The 16,689-nt window shown below is 44.8% G+C and overlaps 1 protein-coding gene across 2 annotated transcripts; it reads left to right on the top strand.

Annotated features, from left to right (window-relative positions):
- Positions 1-4,660: 4,660 nt before the first annotated feature.
- Positions 4,661-15,198, top strand: ODC1 (ornithine decarboxylase 1). Of its 2 annotated transcripts, none has more exons than XM_027641120.1 (11): positions 4,661-4,829; positions 7,845-7,990; positions 8,157-8,330; positions 8,498-8,670; positions 8,960-9,094; positions 9,258-9,339; positions 9,672-9,755; positions 10,982-11,144; positions 11,231-11,343; positions 11,628-11,842; positions 14,720-15,198. In XM_027641120.1, exons 2-11 carry the CDS (start codon positions 7,889-7,891, stop codon positions 14,859-14,861), a joined length of 1,383 nt encoding a protein of 460 aa, XP_027496921.1. In that variant the 5' UTR covers positions 4,661-4,829; positions 7,845-7,888; the 3' UTR covers positions 14,862-15,198. The 2 variants fall into 2 exon arrangements, with proteins under 2 accessions (XP_027496921.1, XP_027496922.1); XM_027641121.1 differs by having other exon boundaries at positions 4,685-4,829; positions 7,842-7,990.
- The last annotated feature ends 1,491 nt before the right edge of the window (positions 15,199-16,689 follow it).

The following is a 16,689-nucleotide window of genomic DNA, read 5'->3' as shown; positions in this document are numbered from 1 at the left end:
TAGACACTTGTCTATATGAAGACAGCAAAAGTCAGAGGAAAGCTGTGGGGGAAACTGAGATACTAAGCTTTCCAGCTGTCCTTACTTTTACTGTAAAGCACTAGTTTGTACCCAGAGATCTGCACTGGAACATATATTACTCAGAAGACAAACTTTGTGGGCAAACATCAGTATGGGCAACATGCACTCATAAAACCCTACAGGGTTGGGTTCTGCTCACCAACATGTGCCACGTGCTGCTGTTGTCCTCTGTCTCCTCACGCCATTCAGTGGACTTCCCACCAGCAACTGCAACTTTGTTGGAGCAGTCTGTAATCTCACTGTGTTTGCAGAACACCTGAAGATCTGATCTGTGGGAGAGATTTTACAATTTAAATCTGCAAAGTATTAATTCCTGCAAATTGTGGTATATTTCAGGTCTGAGTGTTGCTCTCCTTGTCACACCTCATTCTCCTTTCTGAGTGGCAATTGCAGCCTGTGCCAGACAAGACACATACAGGGGTCAGATCCAGCACCGACACGGTCAGTGGTTGTCATTTGATGTGACACTCAATACATCTACAAGCATGAACTGCTTCCTCTCCCAAAACAGCTCAAACTTTCAGGTTGCCTCTGGAGTAAATCAAGGTCTTGCCCAGGGTTGGCTCAGAAGCTGGCTGTCAATTGTGTATAACAGTAATGCCCCTTGGTCCCAGCAACGTCTTCACTGTGGCAGAAGACAGTCCTTCACATGAGAGAGAGATGCAGTCTCCGAGCTGAGCATAGCAGTGCTGTGCTAGCAGGACCAGCCATTGCTTCCCCACTTGCTGGCTGTACATACAGAATCAGTCTGTCACTTCTATGGTTCCCTTTCCCACATTGATGCCACAGAACAGGCTGACCTCTGCTTTTAAATCTAATGCTCAAGAGCTTGCAAGAGCTCTTCTCACTCTTCTTGACTCAAAGAATTTTGAAATTGTCTTTGTTGAGAGCAAAATGAGAAGTCTATTAAAATACAAAGCTTTTGAAAACTCTGCTATACCATCATATAGTGCCTACAGAATTCATGTATTACCCATAACAATGCTAGAACCAAATATTATCTGGCTCACCTCTGGTGGGTGCTGAGCTCGTATAGAGGATGATGGTGCTCAAACACTTTAATGTATCAAGTATATTTAACAGTATGCATATGAGAGCACTGACTTTTTCAAGTTCTTTTTTTTTTATATCTCAAATCTGTAACTAAGAAGGATTGTAAAAGCCTCAGACACAAAAATTGTGCTGTAATGTCAGAGTTATGTGCTTCACCTCATGGCATGTGAGGTTTTGAACTTGTTTTGAAGATACTGGGACTACTAAGCCTAAAAAAGGCAATTCAGAAAGCAGATCCATAAGCATTTCTGCAGTTGAGCTGCAAAGCAAAGCTTTCCAGTTGCTTCACAAGAATTTTGGTCACTTCATTTCCATTAGTTTAGCTGCTGGAGTTATTTTAGTTCATTGCTCTGACTCAAAAGCATGCAACATCCCATTTGCAGCACTGAGTAGCAAGAAACTGCATTCAAACACCTAGAAAATGTGTAATAAAAGATAATAAAAATGTATCCTGGAAACATATCATTTTTTTCCAATGGTCTTTGTTGGATGATGGGGACAATCGGCAGCTTTTTTTTTCCTGTGCAGTGGTCAACAAACTCAAAGGGAACAAGTAGTTGCTGCCCCGGGAGAGCTGGAGGTACCCCCACAAGATTCTCCCATGCACATATCCTGCATCCCACTGCCCACAGAGGATCTCCACCTTGCACAGGCCCACAGCTCAGCACACCCCTATTTGGATTTTACTCTCTGTAATGCTGGGTAAATCACTGAATCTTCCTCTGAGCCACTTTTTCATCTATAAAGTGGAGGTACTATTTGCTAACCACCATGAGCTGTCATGAGGCTTAATTTCTTAAGAAGTGCCAAGTCTCTGAACAGACTCAGGGGAAAGGAAAGCAGATGAGAAATGCAGGGCATTACCTTGAGGTTTCCTCCATCTGCCGTGATGGTGATGGCCAGGGAGCTCATTCTTCTCCCATTGGGCAGCTCTTGTCACCCGGCCAAAGCTGAAGGAGCCTGGGGCTTGGCTCCAGCTCCTCCCAAATTCAGGGGTCCACAAGAGACAGGAGACCCACCATTCTGCAGGACCAGGGACCAACCATCAGGTTGCTGCTGCTGCAAGATGTAGGACACACTGACAGTTGTGGGGGAGCCTCCCCATCCCCTGTTCCTCCACAGCAGCGAGGGCCCTGCTTGGAGAGAAAGCAAGGAGGGGAAACATCAGGAAGATGTGGTCACAGTCTCCTGCCAACAAATGCTTTTCCAGTGCCCTCTTCTGGAAAACATTTTTGGCCCAAGCAACTGCTTCAGGAAAGATAGTTTGAGACTGGTGGTGACTTGTGAGGAGTTGCAGGAGCATTCTCTGGCTCTTCACACACAGGATCTGCTCTGCTCCTGTCACTGAGGGACCTATGCAGCTCCTCATGCCCTTCAGAGCAGCTTGGCCAGACACCCAGGGCACTAGCCAGAAAACAGGCAGCAAAGGACATGCCTCCTACCCACTGGCCACTGCCCTCCAACCCCAGCCAGAGGGTAGAAAGTGAAGAGGGAACAACATATGGTACCAGGGAAGTGGTGGAGTGCTGGGACCAGGTGATGGCCATCATCCCTATATGGACCACAGCCCTTGCTTTTCTGCCAGCTCAGTGAGCATCTGGCTCCTGCAGTGGTGGCACAGCCCTTCACTTCCCTTTTGGGCTGATTTTCCAACACCTAAATTACATCCGCTGCCCATGGAGCCAAATCTAGAGGTTCGTGAGCCCCATTATTTGCCCTGTTAACTGGCAGGGGAGGTGGTGTGAAATTGGTCTGGGTTTTTGACGAGTTACTTCAGCACAGACAATGCTTGTACAGTGACAGCAATGGCTGTTGAGGACCAGCTGATGTGAGTACTGCACACTGGGACAGTTTTCCCTAGTGCCTGCTTGCTATTTAAAAAACTTTCTGTAATTCATGTGTGGATGTGTGGCCACATACTCACCAAATATATGCTTTTAAAAAATATTTTAGGAGTTTTTATTCTGTCTTCCATTAAATTTAACCACAACCAGCAGCTCTGTCCCCTGGCATTTCTTTTGGCTGTGTCCCCACTTGCCTTTTGTTTATTATCTGCTGGATCTTGGTGTTTTCCTTTATTTTAATTCTTCAAGGGATTCTTGTATAGCCCCCTGCCACACCCCCCTTCCTCCAATCCAGCTCCAGCATCTGAAGTGTGTGGAGTGGACAAGGACATCCCATTGATCTGCTTCTGCCTGAAATACAGGGGGTTTTCCAGCTGAGCTCCAGGGGAGAGGTGGGAGGATAGGACCTCTGAGGCTGGTGAGCACAGCCTTTTTGGTACTTCCATGAGAGTGTCTCACACTCCGTGGCAGCCAGCATTTCCCACTGCTTTTCGCTATGCAGGACTGAGGGTTTTCCCCACCTTGCGGTGCTCATCCACCAGCTCTGCAGAAGGGCAAGGGCTGGCTAGATGTCTCTGCCATTAAAATAGCCACCGGTGACTTGGAGATAGGGAGCAGGAGCACCCTGAGCTCTGTCCTGCAGTGTGGGCTGCAGAAAGGTTCCCTGCCTCACTTATAAATGCCCTAGGGACGGCAGGGTGTAAAAATCCCCTTTTCAGCATGTCAAGGGCAGCCCCATCCTTCAGAGCTCCCACAACAGGGTAGGGACTCAGTCCACAGGGGGTTGCTCCCACCGTGGGATAAAGCTCAAATTTTTTAAAGAGAGGGGAAGAGCGGCCGAAAGTGCCTGTCCCAGCAAGGGCAGACAGCGCGATCATTCCAGGGCTAAACCAGAAACGGGTTAAAAGGATCGTGGAACTTAACACCTGTTTACAACTTCCACCAAAGCGCATTTTAAAAACAAACCAGCAATACAAAGTAACTTTACAATGGAAACAGCTCTCAGTGTCAGAGCAAAAGCAGAGGTGAAAAAAAGAGAATTGGTCAGTGCTAAGGGAAGTGTTCTGGATAACAACCTCGTTGTGCAGGGATGGAGGCAGGGGCAGCACCGCTGCGGGCAGCAGCCAGTGCCGACAGGGGCTGCGAGAGCCGCACAAACAGGATGGCTCTGAGGGGGGCAAACGCTTCCAGAGTGCCACCCGCCCCTCGACACTCCGGGTGTGACACTCGGGGTCCCCTGATTCAGCGGTGCCTTCCTCCAGCATCTGCTAAAAACATCGCTTGCGGCCGCTTTTTCACGCTAAGGCAGCGGTACAGAGCCGGGGGTACCGAGTCAGGGGCGGGGGCGGCGCCGGCCGTGCACCTGCTGGCGGCGGGCAGGGCTGGGGGGGTCGCGCACATCACTCCGCAGGTGGATCCCACACTGGGCGGGCCCACGGGGACATGGGACGCGGGGGCCGGGCCCGGGGGGGGGGCACCGCAGAGCCCCGACACCCTCACGGCACGGCAGGGCCCGGGCGGGGCGGGCGGCGCCCTGCGCATGTTCGGCCACACGTCACAATAGCGGCGGTGGGAGCGCGCCCGGTCCCAGCCGATCGCGGCTGGTTTGAGCTGGTGCGTTGCCACAGCGACGCCGCTGCGCTATAAATAAGAGCGCGGCGGCCGTGGCGAAGCTTTGTCAGCCGCGGCGCCCCGCTCGCCCCTGCCGGCCCCGCTCCTCCTCAGCCGGCCCGGCGCTCCCGCCTGGCTCCGCGCACCGCGCCCGGCTCGCAGGAGGAGCAGGAGGCGGCTCGGAGCGAGGGGATCGGCCGCCGCCGAGGCTTGACAGCAGCTCTGCCAGCGCTGCCCGAGGTGAGGCGGACGGCAGGATGTGCGGGGCTGTGCCGGGAGCGAAGTGGCCGCCGGGATGTGCGGGGCTGTGCCGGGAGCGAAGTGGCCGCCGGGATGTGCGGGGCTGTGCCGGGAGCGGGCAACGGGATGTGCGGGGCTGTGCCGGGAGCGGAGCGAGCGGAGGAAGCGGCCGGCGCAGAGCCACGTGTCTGCGGGGTCGCTGCCAAAGCGGCGCGGCCCGGGCCGGGCGCCGGCGCTGCCGCCGGGCACGGGGAATCCCCAGGGCCGCCGGGAGGCTCCGGGCGGCTGCGAACGGGCCAGGCGGGCTCGCCTGTTCGCCTGGAGAGTGTTGGCGGCGCGTCCCCAGAGCGGGGGAAGGGACGGCCCCGCCGTGGCCGCCGGGCTGTTTCCGGGGTGGGGAGAGGCAGGTGCGTGGCAGGAACAGGGCTTGGGGCGCCCGGGCTCGCCCTTGGGCCGGGCGGCGCCGGGGCGCTGCCCCCCCCCCCCGCACATTCGGCGGGACCCAGCCTGGGGCAGGAGGGAATCATAGAATGGTTTAGGTTGGAAGGGGACCTGGAGGATCATCCAGTTCCAGCCCCGTTGCCGTGGGCAGGGGCACCTTCCAGGCTGCTTAGAGCCTCATCCAACCTGGCCTTTAACCCCTTCAGGGATGGGGAGGGAGGGAGCCCTTCTCCCACGGGGCGCTGATCCCCCCGAGGTCTCGGGTAGGGGCCCAGCCGCGACGTGAGGTGGGTGGGCTGTGATGAAGGTGCCCCCCGGGGCAGAGAAGCCGCAGTGTCAGGCTGGGGCAGCCCCAGCCCGGACGGGTGCCGGCTGCGCGCAGGGACCATATGGCTGCGCAGGGGAAAGGACCGTCAGTGAGCCCCTTCCGTGCCTGCAGCGGTCTGCAGGGTCGGGAGCACTTCGGGCACCTTTTCTTGACGCAACTTGGCTATTTGAGTACAGAGCCTGCAGGCATGACTCAGCTCTATCTAAATACAGCTGCTGAATAAGGGAAGGTTCTGGAGAACAAATTCTAAATGAGCACAAATTGCCTTTCTTCTGGGGAACTGCAGACACTTCGCACACAGTCCAAATAGAAATGTACTTTGGGAGGCTACAATTTGCACCTACATGATCATGTTCTGCCTATATTCTGTGTAATTACACTGTAGTTAAAACTGTGCAATGAGGTGGAGATAGAAAGCTTGCAAGAACTTCTTAACAAAATCTGCTGTGGCCAGTAATTTCCCTTTTAGATGTTAATAGGAAAAGTGCTTTTCATACAGTGCTTTGCGGAGGAGAGATTAAACTAAATTCATCCTGATGGTGTTCACTCCTCTTAACCACAGCTAGAAGTCCCTGAACTCCTTTCTGCGAAGCTGCAAGTCCTATAAGATGTATCTTCTCCTTAATAACAAGCAGCTTCCTGAGAAGTGTTTAGTTTGCTGTTTCTTAGGGTCCCAGAGAGGCTTTTGAGAGAAGACTTTAATCCAGCTTGTGGGAGAATTATCACTGCACGTGAATGAGAGCGGGGGGGAATGAGGCTCAATGGATTGTTGGATTTATTAGAGTCAAAGCTTAATCTAGCTTGAATCTTAAATTTGATTTATCTCTAAGTGAGAAATGATCAAAAGATGCAAAGGAATTCTTGACACTGGCAGTTCAGGTGCCATATGTTTCTGAAGGTTGAAATGAAGTATGATTGCTCATCTTTCAAAGTTATCACTAAATAAAATTCAATGAATTTTCTTATTCACAGTGTATGGAGTGAATGATTCTGTAGGTCTTAGAACCTTGTTAGTCTGTAACAGCTATAAAATGTTATTTTTCAATTGATTTATAGCCAGACTTTTTGCGAATAGAGTGAAAAATGATGTAACTAAAGATTAGTGAATAGTTCAGAGTTTGCATAATTTTCAGTCAAAATCTGTATAACTGGTTTGAGTGTAAAAAATGCTGAGGCAAGGAAGAGGGTTGGATCCCGTTACATGAAACCATATCTTCCCTATGAGTCACTTGCAGTGCCGAGATCTTTAAAAGGTAGCACACACGCTGCTTAAGCGGCTTAATGGAGTAGGCTGTCATTCTCTATTTGGGCTACCCGGTGAAAGAATGGCACATGCACTTTGCCACGGACTTACTTCATAGGTTGTGGATGGCAGAGGAATGTGCTTTTGCTCTTTAGTTCTGGTTCTCAAGGGACTTTCTGCTTGGGAGGTAGATTTCTGTTAGCAATGAAGGTTTGTAATGGACTGCTGTAAAATCCTGTTCTAAAGTGCTAATTGGGATCACTGTTAAGAGTTTCTCTGCAGGTCAGAGTTAGGAACCAGTCTCCTAGTGTGTATCTGCCACTCCCGACAGCTGAGATTTTCATGGAGCTTGGAGGTCATGAGTAGAACAGGGAAGCTCTAACCACCAACAGAGTAACTTCAGGGAAAACCCACATCTCATGTCTGCTTTATGCATAGTCTGAACTCTAGTGAGAATCCAAATGTTTACCTGGCTTGGACATAATGAGAGTTGTTACTACTCAGAAGTCAGTAACATTCTGGGATTCTCTGTGTAGAAACAAATAAACTCTTTCTCCCAAAACTGGCAAGCTAAAATAGGGCTAAGAGTTGTTAAAAAAAAGTGGTACATAGACACTAGCCATAGTATTGATGTAGGGGTGAAGAAAAAGACAGAAGCTTCCAGGGAGCTAGACTAATAATATCTGACAGTATTTATTTGATTGCTTTTTTCTTTGAAAGTGTTGAGTACATCAAACAGTTGCTGAACAGAGGAGAACTTGCCTTCCAACTAGAAAGAGTATTTTGGCATGCCTCCTTGGTTCTGATTACATCTGTTCTGTCATTATGCAAGTTTCCAATCTATGCAGCTATTAGTGATAACTGTAGGAATTGTATAATTGTAAATGATAGGAGCACAATGTAGTGGTCATATAGTGACTATATGAATCCAAGTGAAGTAGTGAATGTAAACCATATGAATTTAAATGAAGTAACTAATGTTGGGTGTTTTTTTTCTCAGCAGGTCATACTTAAATCCTTTCACGTAAATCTGAAATCTTGGAAATCATGAGTAACTTCAGCAAAGAAGAATTTGAGTTGACCTTCCTTGATGAAGGCTTTACTGCCAAGGACATCCTTGACCAAAAGATAAATGAAGTGTCATCTTCTGTAAGTATGATGGGAAAACTACTACATTTTATGATGCTACAAACTTATAAAGTAATGGAACAAATTGTCTTTGCAAATGATCTGCAAGGCAGCCTTCTCAAATGATGACCTCTAGGCTTGTCCTGTTATCTGTTGTTTGTAACGTTGAGATGTGTGTTTGCTCTAGGATGATAAAGATGCCTTTTATGTTGCTGACCTTGGGGATATTGTGAAGAAGCACATGCGATGGCATAAGGCCCTTCCTCGGGTAACCCCCTTCTATGCCGTAAAATGTAACGACAGCAAAGCTGTTGTGAAGACACTTGCTGTGCTTGGTGCAGGATTTGATTGCGCCAGTAAGGTAAGATCTTGATTATGTTCTGATCTGTGATGTTAGTATGTGTTCAGCTTTACAAGATGTGCTTATATAAGATTAAGCATAACCAGGTGATGCCGCTTTTATTGTTCTGATTATTTAATCATCCATCTAGAAATATGTTTTACAAGTATAATCTCTTCTTTTTTCAGACGGAAATACAGCTGGTACAGAGCCTTGGTGTACCATCTGAGAGAATAATATATGCAAATCCCTGCAAACAAGTATCTCAAATCAAACATGCTGCCAGCAGTGGTGTACAGATGATGACATTTGACAGTGAAGTAGAACTAATGAAAGTTGCAAGGGCCCATCCAAAAGCCAAGTAAGTCATGCTAGTTGTTCTATAATTCTTCCATGGGTTCCCAAGTTACAGAAACATCTGCTGTTACCTGAAACTTGTTCTTTGTTAGATAAGATAGGCTGCAAAATTATGAGAAAATAAACATACTTCTAACCAGTGAGATCTAATCCTGTATATCTTAGTGACACATTAGGAAGAGATAGGCAGGGAAGCTTGTGTCTTTAAGCTCAGTCTCACTCTGAGGTCATAGCTGCCTGATAATGATGTATGTTCTACTGAAACTTAACTCCTCATTTTTTCCTATTTCTAGGTTAGTCTTGCGCATTACAACTGATGACTCCAAAGCAGTTTGTCGTCTGAGTGTTAAATTTGGAGCTACACTGAAGACTAGCAGGCTTCTTCTGGAACGTGCAAAAGAACTTGAGCTTGCCATTGTTGGAGTTAGGTGAGTTGATTGTGTCAAAATAGTCATATTAAATAAGTTTTCTTTAATAGTTTAAATAGTCTACCTAAGGACAGAGATGCCTTTGCATGTGGTGACATGAGTTTATACAAGACTTCTTGACTAATTTGCCAAGTAGCAACTGATATTTTGTATCTCTTCACAGTTTCCATGTTGGAAGTGGATGTACAGACCCAGAGACCTTTGTTCAAGCCATTTCTGATGCCCGCTGTGTGTTTGATATGGGAGTAAGTCTAATTCTGCTTTCTCTGGAATTGCTGATCAACTGTTGTGGCAAAAGTTAATCAAGTGTGAATGTGTTATGGGGTTAAAAAAGCTGACTAAGTCACTGATTTCATGCTGGAATTTTTGAGGGCTTGATGGCTTACTTTGACCAGTTTGGCAAAACTCATCTACAGATGCACTAAAATTGGCAGCTCATACTGAAGTGACTATTACTTGAATATGATGAGTTATCTCTGTTCCAAATATTAATGAAATGACTTCACATTACCTTTTAAGCTAAAATGATAAATTAACAACTGATTTCTTGACCATGTTGCCAATAATCTCATTTTAGGCTGAACTTGGCTTCAATATGTATCTGCTTGATATTGGTGGTGGCTTCCCTGGCTCTGAAGATGTCAAGCTTAAATTTGAAGAGGTATAGCATTTCTAAAAGAATTCTCAGGTTGTGGAGTCTTTTCGAATGTTGATCTGGATTAAACAAAATCTTACTTTTTCTGTTTGTATGCAGACACATTTGCAAGAATGTGTCTACTTGGTCAGAAATGTAATTTAGAGGAAAAGAGGAGTTAATCTGAAAACTAAAAATTAGATGAACTCATTAGATACTTAGCTAAATGACTGCATAAACATGCAGAGATCTCAAACTTGGAAAGCAGGGTTTAATTGCAGGCTTAATTCTTACTGGCATAAACTTCTTCAAGTTGATACTGTACTTTAGACTGTCTGGATTGGCACTGCTCCCAAATAGGGTGAAAAGGTAGTCCTGAACCCACACTCCCCTTATGGGTTGCAGCAAATTAGATCAGTGTCTGATTTGATTTAGAACTAGCTTTTGGATAATTTTTAAATTGATCTCCAGTGTTCTCCAGTCTACTTTCATACAAAAATAATTCTGCTTTCAGAAGAACAAGGGGCCTGAATATTTATAGGACTTCTACTTTAAAGCAGTGTTGTCTCAGCACCTGCCCCTCTAACCCAAGGCAGTGTTAAATGTTGTTACATATTAACACAAGGAGACAGTAAGTTATACAAAATGAGTTTTCTGCTAATACTGTGGGCTAACATTGTTGCACTTGTGATACTTCCTGATGAACTCTGGCTTCTCATAGTGCAGTATTACCATTAAGTGCAAATGATGTTTTCTTTGGGCTCCATGGCAATATACAGCCATACTGCCATTGGAGGCAGCTTAATGGTAACTTCAGAACTTGGAAATAACTGTTGATAAAGGCAACTGAATTTCAAATCAAGTGAGATGATTTCTTTAGGATGCAGTAAGATGGGGAATATTGCATAATTAGGAGAACTAATTTTAAAAAGTGGGAACTTGCAGGGCATTAATGTTGGTTTAATGAGTCTAGGAATGGTGATTTTCTTTAGACTCAAACATGAGTTGTTTTGTCACTTAAGCTGCAATTGATGTTTGCTTTTGTTACTTTGTGTAAATTTAATCACAAACAAGACTTTGAATGGGAAAATAAAGCAAAAGTAATCACTAGAGATTATAACAGGTGTTAATAGATGCTACATGTTTGGCCAGTACATCATTGTGTACCTAAGAGTCTGACTTCATTTCAGGCTTCTAAAATAGCAGCTGAGTAACTGCTGAAATTCTAATATTGGCATCTAATTCTTCCCTAGATAACAAGCGTAATCAACCCAGCACTGGATAAATACTTCCCTTCAGATTCTGGAATAAATATTATTGCAGAGCCGGGAAGATACTATGTTGCATCAGCATTCACGCTGGCAGTCAACATCATTGCAAAGAAAATTGTATTGAAGGAGCAAACAGGTTCTGATGGTATGTAAATCTAGACTAGTCTTAGTTCTAGCCGACTATGTGTTTCTGCCTAAGCATTCTCCTAATGGTGTCTCAACTTCTTTCAGATGAAGATGATACAAATGACAAAACTCTTATGTACTATGTGAATGATGGAGTCTATGGTTCGTTCAACTGCATCTTGTATGATCATGCACATGTTAAACCAGTTCTGCAAAAGGTATGCCCATTCAGAAGTACCACATACTGACTGTGTATCATGGATGTAGGAGAATCCTTGTCACAGCAGTCACTTCTCAGTTCACTGCTCCCTTCATGTTGCCAGAGTTTGGTATTTAACTTATGAAGCATGCAGTAGCATTAATTCAAAGCTGAGGGTGAAGAAGGATTTGCAAACAGCTCTTCCTCCTCCTCTCTACAAGGTGGAATATTATACTAATCATGATACTACTTCTGGAAGCTATGTTTTGATAGTCAAATAATTATACTCCTCTTTTCCTTCAGCGGCCTAAGCCAGATGACAGCTGCTACTCCTGCAGCATATGGGGACCAACCTGTGATGGCTTAGATCGTATTGTTGAGCGTTTCAATATGCCAGAGTTGCAAGTTGGTGACTGGATCCTGTTTGAAAACATGGGTGCCTATACTGTTGCAGCAGCTTCTACTTTCAATGGATTCCAGAGACCAACAATACACTATGTGATGTCAAGACCTGCATGGTTAGTAACTTAAGTATCTTGATCCATCAGTGCTTTTGATACAGATAGATGACTGTAGTGAGTAGTCCATGTCAGCTGGCTACCCCTCAACAAGCAGAGCCATAGTTTTGGTGCCCTAGCTCTCTGGTGCCAAAACCTGCTGGTGTGGAAGAAGGCAGTGCCTTTGAAGGTTTTTACTGTGTGCTTAGAACGATGCTGACATTGTTAATTTATTCTTTTCTCTGATGTACAGCCTTCCAGGAGAGGTGCTTTTAAAGGGATAATGTTAGAAGTTTTCATTAATTTGGGCTTCTATCTAGTGTTTTCACTTTGGCACAACATACGGAGTCATTATGAATTCTTTACAGTTAGCTTCTGTGACCAGTCGATCACAGTTCTAATAATATGTTGTCTTGATAAGTTGGTAGCTTGCTAAATCCTGACTGCAGGACACTTAACAGTGCTGCTTCACAGTATGATCTGTCTGTTTATTTGAGAGCTATTCCTTGGTTTAGGTTGAGCTCTGGCTCATTGCTCAGTGCAGAGTGCTAGATCTCCACAGAAAGTTACTAAACAGGTAACCAAAGAAAGCAGGAACACCTCTTAAGTGCAGGGATACTGTGCAACTGCACCTTTAACAGTAGTTTAAAGTAACCTGGGTGCTCCTCTGTGCAAGACAAGTTAATGGCTTGCACCTTCTATAAAAGCAGGGTTTCCTGTAAGAGGAAGCCCTTACCTCTGTATTGACATCTGCCTACTGCACTGGCAGAGGGCATTTGGGCAGCAGTGTTACCCTAAAGCATTATTAGCTCTGCCGTTGGGTTACTTTCAAATTTATTGAAAGTCCTTAAGTTCAGGGGAATTCCTGCCATGAAAATAAGAGGACACTTTCTCCATTCTTTTACTAGCCTTGCCTTTATAAGCAAGGCTTGTATTCTTGCTTTCCCTTAGTGAAATCTCCTGTCAGTTGAAGCATTTTTTAAACCAAATGAAGCTTTTAGATTTCCTATGAGACTCCAGAATTGAACTAAAATTTGCTCTGCAGGGGAATAAGTAGCTTTTTCTCTGTAGCATTAGATTTCTGTTAAAATTTAATACTTGGTCTGAGGCATGCTGAGCTTAACTGTGCAGACATAACTGTCATCCAAGGCCACAGCCCTCTTTCAGCTCAATGTCTCTGCCTGTGTTTTCTCTTTTGGCAAGAGAATTCTGTGACATAAGCTGGCCCTTAACTGAGGGGGATGCGTCAATGAGATTACGGTGCAGATCTTTCTAGGCCAGGTGAAAGTCTTTTGGTGTGTAATCTAATGTTATAGAGGTGTACAAATAAATTTGTGGTTAGAAACTGAAGGATAAAGGACAAGATGATTACGTATGTTTTAAGTAAAAGCTTGAAGTACATGGAGAGCCAGATAGTAGCACAACTCTTTGCCATGCATATCTAAAATAACTAGAACTATAAGATGACACCAAGCTGAGAGGTGCTTTTGACACACCTGAAGGTTGGGTTACTATCCAGAGGGACCTTGACAGGCTCGAGAACTGGGTGCATGAGAACCTCACGTAGTCTGATGTGACCAAGTGCAAGGTGCTGCTCCTGGGTTGGGACAACCCCCAGTGTCAATCCAGACTGGGGGATGAACAGATTAAAAGCAGCCCTGTCAAGAAGGACCTGGGGATGCTGGTGGATGAGAGGCTGGACATGACTCTGCAATGTGCACTTGCAGCCCAGAAAGCCATATGTGTCCTGGGCTGGATCAAAAGCAGTGTGGGCAGATTGAGGGAGGGGATTCTGTCCCTCTGCTCTGGTGAGACCCCACCTGGAGTTCTGCATCCAGCTCTGGGGTCTCCAGCACAGGAAGGACATGGACCTGTTGGAGCAAGTTCAGAGGAGGGTCACCAAGTTCATTAGAGGGATGGAGCACCTCTCCTGTGAGGAAAGACTGAGAGAATTGGAATTGTTCAGCCTGGAAAAGAGAAGGCTTAAGGGTGACCTAATTCTGGCCTTCCAGTACCTGTAGGAACTTACAGGAAAAATGGGACAAGGCTATTTACAGGAGCATGTAGTGACAGGACAAGGGGGAATGGCTTCAAACTGAAAGAGAGTAGGTTTAGACTAGATATTAGGAAAAAATTCTTTACTATGAAGGTGGTGGGGCACTGGAGCAGGTTGCCCAGGGAAGTTGTGGATGCCCCATCCCTGGAGGTATTCAAGGCCAGGTTGGATGGTTCTCTGAGCAACCTGGTCTAATTGAAGGTGTCCCTGCCTGTGGCAGCGAGTTGGAACTAGATCTTCAAGATCCCCTTCCAACCCAAACCATTTTATGAATCTATGAGCTAAGTCCAAAAACTCAGTCAATTGAGGTTCTTCTGATGTTGTCTTTTAGTGCAACACTCATCTGAGTATGGAAGGAGTTGAAACGTTCTCACTGGTCAACTCGTTTACATTCCTAGTCTGTCATCCATACTTCTACTTGATTCAAGTTACCTAGGAATGTGAGGGTGTGGGATAAGAGATAGTCAAGTTGTCAGGGATTTTCAGGACAGAAATTTTAAGCTATTGAGAACTAAGTCAGTAAAATTGCATAGAATGAGGTATACAGATGTAGCTACAGGTATATAGATGCATCTTTTCAGATGTAAATCCTACACAGAAGTGGTGAAACCAGCTTGATATTGACATTTAACCTAAAGCCTAGACAGCCACAAGTGACCTGCATGGATTCTGCTTTTATTATTTTTATTTTTCCCCCTATGGTAATAATGACTGATTTGTAGGTGATGAATAAAAAGTTCATTTCATACTCCATGGTAGTAAAAAAAAAAGTACCTTGCTTACTATTTTAGGCAGATTAAAGTGAAACACTTTTTGACTTTCTCTTCTTTTTTTCTTTCTAGGCAACTAATGCAGCAGATCAAGGAGCAAGGGTTCCTAGCTGAAGTGGAGGAGCAGGATGTTGCTAGTCTGCCACTCTCTTGTGCCTGGGAAAGCGGAATTGAATATCCAGCAACTTGTGCTTCAGCTAGTATTAATGTATAGGTAATATTTAGTAATTAACTGCAAGGTTAGTCATTGAATTTAGGGCATTTGGGGGACCATTAACTTAATTCTTGCTAGGATTTTTAAGTGGTTTTTTTAAAGTTTAGGTTTGGCATAAATGCAACAAAAAATAACTAGGAGATGGGTCACAATTATCTGTGTTCCTATGGAAACTATTTGAATATTGTTTTATATGGATTTTTATTCACTTTTCATGTATGCTACTAAAGACTGACCCTCAACTGTCAAACAAGTATTTGTAGCTTGTGTATGGCAGAACGGGCTAAGCTTAGTGCTTTGTGACCTACCTGTTTTAAAATAAAGTATATTGAAATAACTGGTCCTGTGTTTGGTTAATCTGTAAAAAATTAATGTGTCATGGCTGGCTCTTATACCATGTATGAAGGCAGACCAGATGCTGTGAACCCAAAACTTCTTAATAAATGAGTAACACATTTGCTATTTCCCCTACCATTGCCCTCCCAACTTTCTCAGAAGTGAAGGAAACCCTCAGTGGGTAGGGAAACTAAAGTGTGTCTTTTTTCATATATGATTAGAAAAAGGTTGACTGTCAATGAATTGAATACTGTGTGAATTCATGTGGATTTGTATTCGTTTTTCACTACTGAACATGGACTTAACACAGTTGCCTATTGCAAGTTCAGTGCAGTGCTGGTTTTAGGTAAGTTAGTCTATAAGTGCTGTGGCCAGGACTGATGCCTGTTTAAACACATCTAGTCATTAATGAGAGAATAAAGCACAAGGCTCCATGACTGCCACTGACAAGCTGCTGGTTATGTGTGCAAGAACTAAAATATGTTATGGGAAAACTTAAGAAGCTGAAACTCTGTGGCTGACTAGCTCTCTGACCCATGTTGCCTAGGGCTTTAGTATAAAACAGATAAGAAATGACATCTTTGGTACATGCAATACAATTAGAAGCTCTTATTTAATGTTATAAAAATACATGCTGCCCTTCTGACTTTGGATTAAATGTGGTAGATGGCACTAAGTAGTAAGTGCTGGGAGCTAATACAGGATGTGTTGATGAAAAAATAGTGAGTCTGCTTATTGAAGTAGAACATTCTGACTTCTGTTTAACCCAATGCTAGTCTGCTGCCACTTGTTGCACTAAAACTGGAAAATGCTCCTGACAAATTAATTGGTCCTAGAGCTGGATCTGATCCATTTGCCAGAAGGTCCTGGAGTCCAGGCATGGCATAGCAAATGCCTGATGTATAAAGAAGAAAACCTTAATGTGTAAATATGTAAAGCTTAAGCTAACTTAGACTAAGTGTTAAAATTTAAAGGGTTGTCCAAAGATTGGCATTGCTGATAGAAACAGTGGCTCTAGCAAGATGAGAAATAAAGCTGTTTTCTTACAAGCAACTGTGAATGATAATGTTTAACCTCCACTCTGCTTTTAGCTGAGGCTGTACACTCCACTATCTGAACTAGTAGGATATAAACAGAAGTGATGGTAGCTCATTCCTGAGTCTCTTGAAGCTTCCCAAGTGACTTTTTTTTTTTTTGCTTTACTCTTAGCTTCAAGCTTGCAATTGAAAAGGCACTCACCTTTATTCTTATGTATACAGCAAACTTCAGTACATACACAGTGGAGCCATAGCTTTAATCTCAAAGTCCCTGCATCCAAATCAGGGTTTCCTTTAGCTTGTCCAAATTCATCTAGAAACTTAATGATTCTTAACATGAAAGCAAAAGTAGTGAATGGTAACCAAATGCTAATACTGTAAAAATTCCACATCTAAATCTTGCCCTAGAAAAGCCAAGTGCATTTCACTGTGGAAAACACCCAACAGGTATGCAC

The sequence above is a fragment of the Corapipo altera genome, unplaced genomic scaffold, assembly GCF_003945725.1.
Source record: "Corapipo altera isolate COAL_440 unplaced genomic scaffold, ASM394572v1 46, whole genome shotgun sequence".
Taxonomy (NCBI): Eukaryota; Metazoa; Chordata; class Aves; order Passeriformes; family Pipridae; genus Corapipo; species Corapipo altera.
Note: the sequence above shows the minus strand (reverse complement) of the source record. Positions and strands in the feature narration are given on the sequence as shown.

Bases quoted from the DNA above. Each gene is read 5' to 3' on its own strand.
- ODC1 (XM_027641120.1), top strand. From the start codon at position 7,889: ATGAGTAACTTCAGCAAAGAAGAATTTGAGTTGACCTTCCTTGATGAA. The intron at 7,991-8,156 runs GTAAGTATGATG...TGTTTGCTCTAG, and splicing joins TAAATGAAGTGTCATCTTCT to GATGATAAAGATGCCTTTTA. The intron at 9,095-9,257 runs GTGAGTTGATTG...ATCTCTTCACAG, and splicing joins CTTGCCATTGTTGGAGTTAG to TTTCCATGTTGGAAGTGGAT.